Below are 16,588 nucleotides of genomic sequence, written 5' to 3'. Positions count from 1 at the left end.
TTCTGAAATCTGCCTGCTCATCATTTCTTATGGAAAAACAATATTCTATTACATTCATGTACCACAACTTGTTCAGCCATTCCTCAATTGATGGGCATCTCCTCAACTTCTAATTCTTGGCCATCACAAAAAGAGCTGTTATAAACATTTTTGTACATATGGTATACTAAGCATTTTAAAAAATATATTTATACAGGAAGCTAGGTGTTGCAGTCATTCACTCTATAATTTTTAATGGTAATTTCCTACAGTACCAGGACTAGGTCTCACAGTCTACTTCAAAGCTTTTCATGAGTCTTTCTCCTTTCTTTTAACTTCTATCTATTTCTATGCTCATCACAAACATAATTGCTCAATCTTCAGTTCATACAACTCTTGCCTACAAGTTGTCTCCTAATCTATGCACTACTCCTAGAACGACTTTTCCCTTATTAGATTCTAATTTCTCCCCCTTCTCCCCCTTCATAAAAGTAACTCCTCAAACTGCACCTCCTCAGTAAAGACCTATTGCTGAAAGAAGAGACAATAAACTCTTCTTGGTGTCAGATCTACAAGTAGCTACCATGATGCCTCCTCATTTGCTATCTTACTACATGCAATATTTCTATTTGACATTGTAACATGATATATTATTTAACTTGTTAATATTTGTTCAGGTGTCTACCTTATCAATATTAATAACATAACTACTTCAGGAATTATTATCTAAATTTTACACATGAGGAAACTAAAGCTTGGATAGGTTAGATGACTTAATAAGGCCTTATAGTTAGTCAGTAGATCTACTCCATGTGTTACTTGTCTATTAGGGGGTAGAGACTCTCTCAATATACTTTGTGAATCACAGAGTACATGCTATGCCAAATGGGAACTAAAGAGAAGTACAGAGGTTCTTGGCCATTAAAAGAAGGGTGGGTACACTATACATGCCAGAAATATTGGGACAGAATTAAACCCTAAGAGTCCTGGGGAATATCTCCTCATTGCTTATACAGAGAGGTACTATTCTAATATTCTGTATCCAGAATAAAAGTTACATCAAGGGGTTATCCACATTGTTCTAATATTTGCAATGACGAAAAAATTTAGAAGCAGAATGAACATTTTTTTTAAAACTTCAAGTTTATTTTCAACTAAACCGGCTGAAATACACACTTGTAAATTACATGTTTTTATTATTTATGTCTGGTTTAAAAATATTTGTTATTATATTTTCCTTGGACTGTCTTCTTTGGTTGTTTCTATGCTCTTCTCTATACTTTACTTTTCCAAGGTCTTCTTTTCACCTGCCATGGTTACTCACTTACTAGTTTCCCCAACTTTACTTTGTGTTACTAAGTTCTCTTTGGCTTTACTTGACAAGTTCCCTAAAGAGTAACTCTATCCTTCAAATTCATGAAAGTCTTTTTCCCCCGAAAGAAGGCTCCAGTTGAACTGGAACAAGGTGGGAGTACATACCATGCCTGTTTGTTTTTTATTTAATAGATCTCTAGATTTGTTTTAGTAAATGGAAATGGTCCTAGAATGCGCTCCAGAGTTTGCCTACCCACCTCCTCACAGTTTTGTCTTTCTTTCCTATCCTCTCACTGTCTGGCTTGGCCTCATGATAAAGAGACTTTGAGATGAGAAAGTTAACCTAGAGAGGTGTGTGGTCACGACTGGTAAAGGCACATGTCAAAGGGTAGGTCTGAGGAAGAACAGAATCGTTCCAGTTTCTTTTTCCCACAGCCTCACCTCCCACATGACCCTCAATTCCGGCTCTTTCTCTTCTCAAACTTCTGCACTCCTCCTTTGCAATTCTGCTTTCCTTAATAATCACTTTTCTTAAACCACCTGATAACTATCTCTTTATGTCTTTAGTACTTTCTCATTTTCCTCTCAATCTTCCAGGCGCAGGATGGATGAAGGGACATTCTATGTATGTGGACTAAGTGTGGAAAAGATGAACAGGTGAGAATTGGTTTCAAGAGAGACATAATAATTACTTCACAAGCCTGCAAGGACTCAGTAAAGATCACAGATCAAAGCATAAGCAAATAAAAATTTAAAGGCAAATACATCCAACAATGGGTGATTTTCTTTTGAGTTTTTTTAAATGATTTTGCAGAAATTTTATTGCACTAGTTAAAATTGCTACAGGATCTATTTTCTTCTAGTTTTTTTCTCAGTGGAGATGTTGGTCACTCTCCTTCCTATTTTTGTTGTTCAATCTGTGGCTTTAACAGTGCAGGGAATTCCCTGTAAGGAAACTCTTTCTACCAACACAGATTGCCAAATGCTCTGTAAAAGTAATGGCTATCCCCTGGCCTCCTTTCCCTCTTTGTTAATAATTAAAATGCCTATATATATCATTTTTCACAGACCAAATATTTTACTATTTTTCCCCTTTCTACCTCTAGATCTGAGCACAGTGCATGGCACATGGTTAAGTGTTTAATAAATGCTTGTTGACTTGACTTGGATTATTTGAATTCCTTTCTGAATCCTTTCCAAGTTGTGAAGCCAAGAACTGGATGCAGAATTTTACGAAGTTTCTGAACAATCTAGAAAAAAGATTAATTTGCTACCTCTACATTTTGTAATCCTGGATTGTCTTATCTAGATTTTGTCTTTTTTTTTACCCATGTTTAGCAAATATTTCTTGCTTAAAAGAATGAATAAAAATAAGGCCTCCTGGCAGCAGAGTGTGCCTACCCCAGCCAAATGCTCTCCCAAAATTGGTGAAGTAAGGTTTGCTTATACTCTTCCTGGAGAATAAGATTCATAGTAATAAAAGAAGCCTCTGGGAAATTTTGGACCGCCCTCATAAAAGTGCCAAAGTCATCCTAGTGCTGGCATCTATTGATTTGGGTGGTTGGGAGAAGAGAATCATAAAGTTCAATCACGTCTTATTCTCCTCATAGCAATCTAACTCAGGGATGTTAGAGATGAAAGATACTTTAACGCTATGCCAAGACAATTCCAGGAACTAACAATCTAGCTAGATATTCCCACAGTCACTTTAACTTAATATCAGGATCATATTACTATTGGGTCTTGTATTTCTTAGTTATTAGAGGGACCTAGTTAAGGTCCTGGCCTGAGTAAGTCTTATGATCAGATAATCACTGCTCATCGTCAGCAACCCTTTGTAAAGATCTGTTGAATGGAACTGATACTTCAACATTACTTATTTGTGATTACCTTTTAACCCAGGTTTTCTTTCTTTAATTCCCATAGATGACTTGGAATTGACAGTATGGAGTGTGCTATAATGTTAAAAGATGCTGACTCACATGTAGATCTTCACTTGCAGTGTGCTACCTAGACCAATTTCCACCTGACATATGATGCTGATTGCCATTTTCTCATGGTATTATTAAGTTCCTCCAAGTGTACTACCTTCCATTTGTCTTTAATTTTTTTTCCTTTTTTGGTTCTAATCACTTCTCCAATTTCTCTGTAATACTGGCCTGAAGGCACAAAATGTCATATATTTTACAAAAGAGGTAATTGTCTCCTTATGTCTTTTGAGGACAAGTAACAATTTTAACCGCTGTTTTCAGCATTTACTTTGGATACTACGCTACAGATACTGACCTAGCCTGCATCATCTCCCTTTATTATAGTAAATTCAATTCAGTTAAAACATTTATCAATTGCCTTCTAAATGCAAATCATATAGGATACAAAGACAAAACAAAAACATTCATAGAGCTTTTGGAGTTTCCTTTGTATTGGTGTGTGTGGGGAGTGGATGGGAAACAGGCACACAGATAAATGAATGTAAAATAATTTGAAGAGGACAGCATTAAAAACTTAGAGAGGTTAGGAGATGATTCCAATAGGTGGTGGAATCCAAATTGATCCCCGATGGGATTCCAGGATTCTAAGAAAGAGAAGTGAGAAAATAGTGCATTCCATCCATAGGGCATAGCCTGTGCAAAAGACAAAGATGTAGAAAATGTAATGCCAAGTTTGGGGACCAGCAGGTAGTCCAGTTTCAATAGAATATAGTGTATGAAAGGGAATAACCAGAAAAAATATATTAAAAGTGGGACTTGAAACAGGCTTTAAAGGCTAGGCTGAAGAATTTATATTTTATCCTAGAATGAATGAAGAGCCACTGATGATGCTTGAGTAGGATAGTGACATGGTAAAACCTGTATGTTGAGAAGATATTTACTCCTCAGGTGTCATATCAGTAATAAGTAAGTATAGTTATCATTCCACTTTCTATCTCAAGATGCAGACTGAGTCTTTCAGAATCAAAATTCTCAAAAATTCCACATCAAAAAGGAAAGGAGATAGGGAATAAGCATGTATAAAGTGCCTACTATGTGCTAGCCACAGTGCTAAGCACTTTATAAATATTAACCTTATTTGAGCTTTACCACAGCTCTATGAAGTAGGTGACATTATTATCCTCATTTCACAGTTCAGGAAACTGAGGTAAACAAAGGTTAAATGACTTTCTCAAGGCCATACAGCTTGTAAATGTCTGAGGCTGAATTTAAACTCAGATCTTCCTGACTCCAGGCCTAGTGCTTTTTCCACTTTAACACCTAGCTGCCTCAAAAGAGGAGTAGGGAAGTAAATAGTGGGGATGGTTGTGGAGGGTGTATATACACATAACATAATTTTTAAAAATACAACGGATAATACAAATATCCCCAGTTATTAATACATGCCTTTCCTTTTTTCTCTATATAGTCCAATTTTAATATGGGGGAAGTGGGACACTATGTTCACTATACACCCCTAGACTCAAGGGACATGGTAAGGTGTACTGGAAAGAGCACTGTTTTCAAAGGAAGGATATATCTCCCCATTCCCTATCAACACCATCAGGAGGGAGGCAGAGGCTGCATGTATTCTGTGCATCAGAAAAGCAGAAAGGGGAACCACCTGTACTAATGTGAAACTAGCTCTGTAGTTTCAGTCATCTTAGGACTCAGCTTCAGCTTCAATTATCATAAGATATAATCAATAGCATATTGTAAAAGCTGAAAATGAAGCCTCTTCAATATTTCCTGTCCCTAAAGTACTCTAAGGCCATTAAAGGAAAGGCATCATGTCAAGGTGCTCATTTTTTACCAGATGAAATCTGACAAAATTCACTATAAGGTTAAATCATACCTTGCTACCAAATAAGGGTTCAAGCACCTGCCACCTCTGTGTCATTCCTCTGACGTTTAATTATAGTTGTCATCATTTAACATAAGATTCCAACAACTGAGATCTAAGTAATGCTAAAAGATAGTGGAGCCTCTGCTCCAATCTATCACTACACTCTTTCATTTGGATTAAATCAGAAGAACTGACCCTTCACATTGAATTGTGAGTTACAATGTCCCAAAGCAACTGTGGAAGGAAGTCATAAAAGTAACAATGATTAAGGTGTTGAGAGAGCTAAATTGTATTTCAATTTAAGCTAACAAACAGACTGGGTGAATTCAAACACTAGGGATAAAAACATATACCAGTGAGAGGAAAAAAAATCTCTGATCTGGATAAAACTATGTACTTAGTAAGAAAAATGTTTTAGGTTGGGGGCAACTAGATGGTATAGGAGATAGATAAAGCACAAGGCCTCAAGTCAGGAAAACTTGAGTTCAAATCCAGCCTCAGACACTTATTTAGTTGCTATGTGACCCATGGCAAATCACTTACTCTGTTTTCCTCAGTTCTCTCATCTGTAAAATGGGGATAATAATGGCACCGACATCCCAGGATTGTTGTGAGGATCAAATAAAATAATTGTAAAGCACTTAGCACATAATAAACACTATATAAATGTTAGTTATATGATTATTATTGTTATTGTTTGTTACTAGAAGAATAATTAAATGAATTCCATCTAGAAATGACATGGATTACCAGTTTGGGTGAGTGAGAATCTGTACCATATAGTAGTTTGAGCTGAAATGTAAATATATGCAGAAAAAAAATGCCACTATAGTAAACTTTATAAACTTAAATAGTGGCTGCAACTGTATCACCTGCAAAAGGTTTTTATTCAGGAAATTCAATTAAGAATATCTACATTAATTTTAGATACAATAGTTATGTTAGATTCAATGAATAATGTAAGATTTACTAAAATTTTCTATTAACACATACGCATTTAAAAACAACAAAACTTGGTGTAGTAGGGTAAAAATAACACAAAGGTGAAGGTGACTATTAAATAGGGGGAAATAAGGAATTCAGGTCAACTCAACAAATAATTATTAATTGTTTACTGAAACTGAAGACAAAGAGAGGTTAAGAAAGAGCAACCAGATCCACTTAATGGATAGAACAGGCACTCACAAACTATATCCAAGGATACAAAAAAATAGTAACAGCCAAGCATGATGGCACATGCCTATAATTCTACCTTGGAGAGAGGGGTTGGTTGAGGGAAAGGATGAGCCTTGTGGTTCTCCTGAGTTTGGGAGTTCTGAGCTGCAGTGATAGTATATCTGGCCCATATGGTGATATCAACCTTATGCCACATTGCTATCTAGTGGAAGGTCTCAAAGATTGGTCCTTGGGCCTGTGCTGTTCAATATCTTTAGTGAATTTGCTGACGCCATAAAGAAAGGAAAGAAGGTTAACATATTGCTTGGCATAAATGGGAACAAAAAAAAAACTTGACAGACTAGAGCAAAGGATCAAACCTCATAATATTATATTTAATCGGTATAAATGTAATGATTTATCCAAATTAAGGGATGTTCTATTATTTTGTAAGCCAGGGAACTCCCACTGGGAACTATTTCCACTAGCAAACTGCAACCTCTTTGTAGCTTAATTACAGAGGTCAGTAAAATATTGGCCTAAGGGCCTACAAGGCTCATGAGCTAAGAATGGCTTTTAAATTTTAAATATGACAAAACTTTATTTTAAAATGTAAAGATCATTCTCAGCTTGTGGGGTTGTACAAAAACAGTCAGCTGCTAATATTTGTATTGAAAAAAATCCTATACTTTAGTGCAGAAAGTCAACTATATATGTACAAGATTGGGAAGACCTTGCTAGAAAACAGTTCATGTGAAAAGAAGTCCAGGTTAACAAGCTCAATTTAAGGAAGGAGTGTGATGTAGCAATAAAATTAAAAAAAGCTAGGCTGTAGTAATAGAAATGTCCTGTACAGCAAAGGGAAGGCACTAATGTGCTTGGCTCTGTTCAGAATCACATTGTGTTTAGTTCTGGACATGCCATATTTTATGAGGGACAATGATAAACTTGTAACTGAAGGTAGGAGAACTGAAAACCATGTCATCTACTAGTCAATTAGTCAATAAATATATACTAAGTGTCTACTATGTGCCAGGCACTGTGCTAAGTACTAGGGTTACAAAGAAAGTCAAAGACAGTTCCTGCCCTCAAGGAGCTCACAATCTAATAGGGAAGATGATGTAATAACAGAAATAAAAGCTGATATACATATAAAATGGCTCTTTAAGATTTGCAAAATACTTCACATACATCATCTCATCTGATCCTCATGCCAACCTGGTGAGGTAGATGTGATCAACATCTCTGACCTTACTGATGAAGAAACTGAGGCTTAGGGAGACTAATTATCTTGCCCACGGTCATAGATCTAGTAACAGTTTAAAGTGGGATTTGAACCCAGGTCATTCTGACTCAGGCAGCTAGGTGGTGAAGTGGACAGAGTGCCAGGCTTGGAGTCAGAAAGACTCATATTCCTGAGTTCAATCTGACCTCAGATATTTATAGCTGTATGATCGTGGGCAAGTCAATTAACCATGTTTGCCTCAATTTCCACATCTGTAAAATGAGCTGGAGAAGAAAATGGCAAACCACTTTAGCATCTTTGCCAAGAAACCCCAAATGGGCTCACAAAGAGTCAGACACGACTGAAAAAGGACTAAACAACAACATTCTGACTCCAAGTTCAGTGCTCTATCCACTATTTCACCCTGACTTCCATATGAAGAATCAGTTTAAGGAACCCCATGGCCATTTAGCCTGGAGAAGAATAAACACACAAACTAGATAGATAGCTGTTGCATGGCAAAGACCTCCCTGCTTTTTCACTGGCTGTCCTCCATGCCTGGAACTCTCTCCTTTCTCATCTCCATCTCCTGGCTTTTCTGGATGCCTTTAAGTTTCAGCTAGTTGCATATTTCCCAATTTCCTGGGCCTCCATAATCTTAGTTCTTTCCCCGGAGATTACCTCCAATTTAGTCTGTGTATAACTTGTTTTATTCCTTAGCACAGTGCCTCACACATAAAAGGTCCTTAATAAATGCTTTCTGACTGTTGGCTGATGGGAAGAGGGATCACACTTTTCTGTTTGATATAAGAAACCAGAATAAGTAGGAATAAGTGAAATCTGTGGAGAGGCAGAATTCAGGTCAATACAAGGAGAAACTTTCTAACAATCAGTTATACAAGAGTAGAATAGGTAGCCTCAGGGTGCAGTGACTTCTCCATCATTGGAAGTCATCATTCAGAAGCAATATAACCATTGACGGGAATACTAAAAGTTGGACCAGATGACCTTGAAGGGCCTTTCCAACTGAGATTCGCTAATATGCAAGACACTATGACTGGTTGTGAGCATATAATAACAGACATGACACATATCTTGCCTTTAGGGAGCTCAAAATCTAATACAGGGGAAATGACATATGTAAAACAAACAAGAATACTTATGATAAAAATCAGAGTATCAATGCAAAGGAAAGGTCTGGACAAAAGATAATGAATTTGAGGACAGAGATCACTTTAATCTACTGAATTCAGAGAAGGCCTTATGGAGGTTACACAGGAAAGGGGAGATGATCATTTCTTACATTGGCTATATCATGAGCAAAGGTTAAAAAGACAGCAGAGAAAAAAGGAAAGGAGTATGCTTAGAATATCTGTATATAAATGGGAATAATGTATGAAAAAGTTGGAATGGTAATTTGGAAGCAGACTATAGTGATCTTTTTGAAGGCTCCACTACTGAAGATCCAATGTATTATTCAATATGTTATTCAATAGTCATGGGGGATTGATCCATTAATTGCATTAGGGATATTACCTTGGCAAATCTGGGAAGGATGGAATGGAGAGGTAGAAAGACCAGTTAAGAGTGAAGCCTTTTAATATTTCAGGCAAAAAAAAAATAATCAAAGGAACATAAATTCAGGGTTGGAATGGACCTTAGAGGCCAGAGTCCAACCCTCTCATTTTATGAGAAGACTGAGGCACAGAGAGTTTAAGTATAGCTAGGAAGTATAAGAAATGAGATTTGACTGCAAGGTCTTCATAATTTCTAGCCCAGACCCCAATCCCTTACCCCAGAGGAGTCAGACAACAGCCTGAAGCAGATTAAAATGTAATCAGAAAAAGTTTAGTGAAATAAATGAAAATAAAATATAACATGGATAATTTCAACATAAATATACATACACACACACACACACACACGATTTTCTAAGTAGTTATGGTACCTGTGGGGATCCTTATGTACAGTTAGTGGCATCTGTCTTTATTTGAGTTTGGTTCAACTAAACTACAGCATACTACTGTCACTGGCAGCTAAGGAGCGTAAAAAGATATAAGGCTGAAGTTAGAAATAGGAAGTCCTGAGTTCAAATTTGGTTGTAGACACTTACTAGCTGCATGACCCTGGGCAACTCACATAACCTCTGTCTGCTTCAGTTTCTTCAACTGCAAAATGGGGGCGATAATACCTCTGACTTCCCAGGGTTGCTATGACTATCAAATAAGATTTGTAAAGGGTTTAGCAAAGTGCCTGGCACATGGTAGACACTTAATGAATATTTATTTCCTTCCTTCCTTCCTTTCTTCCTTCCTCCCTCTTAAAAAATTGATGACTTGGATTTGTTCATAAGCACTCTAGGATGGGCTGGCTTGAGCACATCACGTTTTGGTTAAATACCAAATGTGCTGACTGATGGGGAAGGAATGGGTTCCTTGAAAATCCTCTTGACATGGATGTCCTTCCAGAGCTTCAAACTCAGCAAGTCCAAAATAGGACTCTTTAGCTTTCCCTCAAAAATGCCCCTCTCCCTGACTTCTTGATCTCTGTTGATAGCATCATTACCACCATGACACTTCACAGTTTTGTCTTCACACAAGCTCTCAGGAACTACATATATGTTCTTTGATACCAAATCCAGAGCTCCTTCTGGACCATGCTGCTTTCTGTCAACCACTTTGAAATAGACTTCTATGACATGAAATATACTGAACTCCAAGAAATATGTTAGAAAAAATAATTTTTTTTTAGAGAAAGAAAAAAAAAGACAAGCAAATTCCCTAAGGTAATACAAAAACTCAGTAACAACCGAAAATATTTCAGGGGCATTTGAAGCTGTCACTTTTAAAAACAAAGGTGTACCTAGCTACACCTAAAAAGATTCTTTAAGACTTCAATGACAAGTGTTAAATTGAGAATACTTTGATCCAGCAGATGCCTCTCCCTAAAGCATGGGAAAACAATGCTGGCAGAAACCTGAAATGTTTTCTCCCTTTAAACTACTTCCTAAGAAAATTCAACCAAAATATACTGGAATGCAAACTAAATTATATAGAAGTAAATAATCATATGTAACACTTTTTTCCTTCCTATCTCTCTTTCCTTTAAAATTTCTCTCATCTTTATTCTCTTTGAACAATTAAATGAATCTCAATCTATTTCTTTCCAAAACTATTATTTCATTTTCTTTTGAAATGTGTACACAATATTCTATATAAAGCAAGGGGAATAGTTTTAATTGCTATTACAAATCAAGAGTTGAACTCAAGGGCTTACTTGAGCAGATTGATGATGAGACTTTGGGAAATGATGGAAGGAAAGATGCCAACATAAACAGAATGTGGCCATTCATTTTTACCCCAAACTGATTTACTACTGCTCACAAATATGGGTCCAATTCTAATTATAGCAGCCGACACATAAACACAACACCAATTCTCTGAGGCTTATCATGTTAACATCAATATAGCCCTTTCTTATTTTTAGTGCTAAAATCTATCAAATGCTTCTTCTTGTTGCTTAAAAGTCACATAACTTTGGAATTAGACGCTATAAATATGGTGGGAAAAGAAGAATTTTATCCACTCTGAACCCCAAGTCTTTTCCTAAGACAAAAGTGCTGAATGACTGAATACTGTGTCACTAAACCATGTTATATGGAATCAACATGATTTGCCTGGCAAATCTACTCCACTGATGTCCTATGGTATGACGTTCCTTGAAATTTTAAGAAAAGGAAAAAAAAATAAAATAAAGGAAGGAAACAGAAAGAGAGAAAGGAAAGAATAAAAGGAGAAAAGTATCATCTAGGAAATTGCTTGTATAATAAGATATCAACCTGTCTCCATGCCCTGAACTTTGCCTACAGTAACTTTTCACTTCTAATCTGTCTTTGGGAACTTCTCCTAACACTTTAACTGTTCATAAGTACAAGACTTTGCTGAGTACAAATGACAAAAATGAGCTTTTCATATTTTGGCTAAATCCTGCCTATTCTCAAAACAAGGTACTGCTATCCAAGTGCAAAGGAGTAGAAAGTAGCCCACCATTATGTGTTAAAGATACTCAAGAGAGCCAGAGTACTCTGCTGGCTCTATAACTGGGCTGTGCTACAAAGGCTATGTAATAGAAATGGCACATTTATTAGTCCTGATGCAAGGAATAAAGCACTTTCCTCTTAGGGCAGGGGGAAAATGGAGTGAAAGAAAGCCAGTCTCTTACCTTTTGTAGCTATTCGTACACACTGAGTTTTGGTTTCCTGTTGAAGGGGTAAAAAAGGAAAGGAAATATAATCAATTAGTTCAAACAGTTCAAGCTGTCCTATTTACCAAGTAAGAAAAAGGCTTTAAGACCAATCTAGAGTAACAAAGATTGGATTTTGGACACCAGATAGTTAAATTTTTCCAAAGATTGAAAGGGGAGATTAAAAAAAAATTAAATAGGAATTGACAAAGCATTTGTAAGTATAGGCAGAATTCTGCTTTCATTCCCTGCACATCCAGTGGAAAGAGAAAATTTATACTTCTACCCATGGCCTGGAAACCACATACCCTCCCTGACCCCTGTGTTTAATTGTAAGGCTGCTACTACATTCACATAGGTCATGCCCACTAAAGGTATGTGTCCCCTAGAGCTCTGTCCTGTGAGCTCTTTCCTCCTCCTTCTATACTATTTCATTTGATGATCTCTTTGGCTTCCATGATTTCAATGATCATCTCTATAATAATGATTCTCAGATCTATACATCTAGCCCTGGATCAGCATTTCTAATTGCCTAGTAGATACTGCAAATTGTATGTCCCATAACATCTTAAATTCAACATGTCTAAAATTGAACTCATTATATTTCCTCCCAAACCTTCCCCTCTTCCAAACTTCCCTTTTACTGTTGAGGGTAGAATCTTCCTCCCATTCACACAGGCTCACAATCTACATGTCATCATCAATTCCTCACTCTCTATCATTCCACATAGCCAATCTGTTGCCAAGTCCTGTCAATATTTCCTTTGTAATATCATTCACGTATACAACCTTCTTTCCTCTGACATTGTTACTTATGCTGGTCCAGTCCATCATCACTTCATGCTTGGACAACTGCAACCTCCTTCTGATTGAACTCTAGTTTCTTCCTACTCAGTTGTCAAATTAATCTTTCCGAAGTGCAGACATGACCATGTTGTGCCCCTCTATTCAACAAACTTCAGTGATTCCCTATCACCTCCAGGATCAAATACAAAATCTTCCATTAGACATCCAAAGCCCTTTCCCATCCACATACTCTGCAATCTGATAACTATGGGCTCCTTACTTGCGGTTTCTTGCTCAAGATCTTCCCATCTCAAGACTCAAGGCAGTTTCAGTGACTGTTTCCCTTGCCTAGAATAGTTCCTACTCATTTCTTCTTTCTGATTTCCCTGAAGTCACAGTTAAAATTCCATTATTTGTGAGAACCCTTTCCTGATCCTCATTAAAGCTAGTGCCTTTCCTGTGTCAATTATCTCCAATTTATCCTGTATATAGATTATTCGTACATAGTTGTTCTCATCTGTCATGTTCCCATTAATTTTTGAGCTCCTTGAAAACTGAGACTGTCTTTCAATTTTCCTTTGTGTTCTCAATGGTTAGCACAGTGCCTGGTATATAGCGGTAACTTAATAAATTCTTTCTGACTGACACACCTCACTTTCTCCACAGTTTGGTTAAGTTCCATCTGTGAAAGGACCAAAATATAGCTGGGGAAATATATACTCACTGGGACCATAAAAGTCAAAAGGCATGTGTGTAGTTATCAACAGGAGGGTAGGGGTGAATTTATAAGAAAGGTAGTAAAAAATAAATATCAGAGAGTTGCCACATCATTGCAGTATATAATGATGAAAGACCTTGGATTTTTATTTGATTTTTGGGTGATTTATATTGTTACAAATTATATTTTTATAGATACCATCAAGAACATAAGAGGAGAGTAAAAAGATACAAGGCCAGAAAAAATCAAAATATATTTAGTAAATTTAGGAAGTAGCCTCAGGGCTGGCTGGTATATATGCTGATATAGTAGCTTGAGAAATGGGTTAGAGACCTGTGAATACTTGGGTGTAGAAAGGAATGCAAGAGATTCACAGGAGAGTTCTGTTAGTAAATTTCCAAGAAAGAAGTAGTGGGGTGAGAGTGGATTATACATCAAAGAGAAAGACAGCAAGGTAAAGTGTAGTACAGAGCCTAGACACATCTCAGTTCTGTTGGGGATTTGGAATGAGAATGAAAAGGAAAAGAATGGAGATTGTTATATGGCAGCTAGGCTGGACCTGGTCACCAGCATGCCTCTCCATCCACCCAGTGTATACTACCACACAGTGAGTTATGATGAAATGCTGTAAGATCAGATTCTATCCAGTATGGCCTTTATGAATTGTGTGTTTTCATGCTCCCTCCTAGATTCTATTTTGGATAGAGACTACATGCAGAGGACACATACTGGGATACCATGTCAGACTTTTTATACTCTTCTTTCCATTCAATCAGTGGAGGCAAAGTTAAGACTGGTGAAAGGTAGAAATAGATGGTTTTTCTCATGAACTTTTCTTCTTTTTTTAAAGTTTTCTGGGAGAGAAAACATGGATTCAACTTTTCCAGATTTGTTCCCTTTTACCATGGTTTGGGTCTCAATCCTTAAAAAACTATAAGATTTAGTGAAGGTAAACAACAAACAAATTCTTCATTAATCAGCAAACATTTATTAAGCTCCTACTATGTACCAGGCCCTGGGATACAAAGAGAAAAATGGAATAGTCCTTGCCTTCTATTGCAGTAAACCACATGTACACACATTGTATGTGCATGTGGACATGTGAATGTGTATGTGTATTTGTGTATATGTGTATGCAAAGGGCAGGTTTATGATTCTCCCCACACACCTCCATCTCAATTGAGAGTTATCATAGAATATAATCACATATGATGAAATATTAATGTATAAATAAGATACATCTTTATGATCTCTTTATGAAGTGTAAACCTTTTTGGTTTAGAATATTAAAAAAAAACTGGCTGAGGAAACAATTTAACCACACCACGGGGGGCTTTAAATATCTAGATGAATGTCAGCTCTACAGCAATTATATGCAGAAGATCTTCACAGAGGGGAGTAGGCAGGAGTGGTTCCCACCTAGCCCATCCCCCTCAGTCATGTCTTATGATCTCCTGCCTAGAAGGAAATAATGTGTCCAGCTAGGAACAATGACATGTCCAAGGACAGACGTGAATCTGGGGAGAAAGTCATCTAAGGGAGGGAGTTAGCATCAAGGAAAACAACCCTCGCCTCAGAGAAGTGTTCTGGGTATGGATTCAAGGAAGAAACAGATCCCAGGAGGCCAGCTAAGCATCCTTCTCAGTAGAGATGCCATACCTAATAGTAACTACCTATATATTACCTAAAGAGAAAGAACCAGGTCATGCAATATCAGAAGCTGTGAGTTACCCTTTGTCACACATGTATCCTACATGTGTGCCTCACTTAACAATAAATTTTAAGTATAAGGCTTCTTTTGAAAGATTCTATGTGTGTTTCATATGGAAGAGTGAACCCTGGGCTTTTGAAGGGAATATTTTGTACTTTTTTTTTTTAACTGTGTCATTTAAACAAATGCCTTTGGTAAAAACTAATAAGGTCTACTGGTTAATTTTAATGGGAAGCATACCAGTAGGGGCTTGTCAACCACAGTAGTAGGAGTAATCATTCCCAGGTTACATTTAAAACCCAAGGTAGCAGCCAGACTCTGGGGAAACTAACCTGTTAGTATGAATGTAAGTTAGAGGAGCAAGGCTTCAGGATTGGGGAAAGGCCTAAGAAAAGGAGAAAAATGCATTCTCATTTTCTAACATACCTCATCCTCAAGGATCATTTGAGGTGATAATAAACCTTAACATACAAATAAGAATACATTTTTCCTATAAGCATTTTACTTTAAATAAAAAAGTTCTCTTATCCAAAATCAATATTAGATTGTTGGTGGATATCAAAAATCACACAAAACAATTCTTTCAACAAGTAATAATTAAAAGTATACTACTCTTATTTAGCTCTGACCTGAGGCCTTTATAGCAAACTGAGGACAAGAGATTATTTCTGGCTTTAGTAAAAGCCTAAAGGGATTTTGCTTTCTTGAAAGCAATCACTTTTAACTACAGCAGCACTCCTTGACCCTGCTGCTGATGTGAACCATGTCAATTTAAAAACTCTGTGCCAAGATAACTGTGAAGAACATTGTCACAACTTTACGCTTTAGACGTACAAGAGTATGGTCACATTAGCAATTAGAAAGGAGAATTTTCTCTCAAAGCTTTTAAGTAGTACTGTAGAAAACCCTTTCCCAGAAAGGGACATTCATTAACACCCCTTCTCATATCACAGATTAAGTCACGAAAGTTAATTTGCTACCTCTCACTTCTTAAAAGTTAAAAAAAAACCCCAATCCTAATATAGAACTATATTTTCCTACCAGGGTGTCTTTATACTCTGAATGGAATATTAATTTCTATAGTCACTACTTTATCTGGACAACTAACTACTTTCAATGCAGAAAGTAAGAAGTCTTTAGGTGGGAGGGGGAGATTTTGTTCTCTTTTTTAGTATTAGGAAGCACACTCATATAGAACAGCTTCTTCCATAATAAGTAACCTTTGGCTATATTGCCTTTGTTTCTTCTCTGTCCACTCTGAGCCAAATATTGCCATAACTGGAGACAGAAATATTTTATTAAAAATTATTTAATAGCTATCCAGAAGTTTTAGTTTCTCATGGGGGCTGTAAGAATGCAAATGGAAGAACACAACTGTCCTACAATTAAAAGACTACAGTTAAGATCAAATTCCCTCAGTCCAGTGATTCTTCATGTAATTTCCCAGATACACCTTTAGAATCCCTATAACCTGAAAGTACTTATTTCCTATAAAGCTATACATATAGAAAAATGTAATACTTAAATGGATTTTAAAACTTGGCAGCTGCCCTCTTGTGCAACACGCACACACACACACACACACACACACACACACACACACACACACACACACACTTTATACTGCCGCCTTTCCCAAAAC

The 16,588-nt window shown here is 36.8% G+C and overlaps 1 protein-coding gene across 8 annotated transcripts in view; it reads right to left on the bottom strand.

Moving 5' to 3' along the window:
* PTPRK (protein tyrosine phosphatase receptor type K) overlaps positions 1-16,588 on the bottom strand; it is a 745,494-nt gene that overhangs the window by 126,464 nt on the left and 602,442 nt on the right. For all 8 annotated transcript variants that reach the window (XM_078155151.1, XM_020987018.2, XM_020987017.2 and 5 more), the window contains exon 13: positions 11,711-11,747. In XM_078155151.1, coding sequence (XP_078011277.1) covers positions 11,711-11,747 — 37 coding nt within the window. The remainder of the gene's footprint in view (positions 1-11,710; positions 11,748-16,588) is intronic.

This window comes from Phascolarctos cinereus, unplaced genomic scaffold, assembly GCF_003287225.1.
Source record: "Phascolarctos cinereus isolate Bilbo 61053 unplaced genomic scaffold, phaCin_HiC Scaffold_5;HRSCAF=322, whole genome shotgun sequence".
Lineage (NCBI taxonomy): Eukaryota > Metazoa > Chordata > Mammalia > Diprotodontia > Phascolarctidae > Phascolarctos > Phascolarctos cinereus.
Note: the sequence above shows the minus strand (reverse complement) of the source record. Positions and strands in the feature narration are given on the sequence as shown.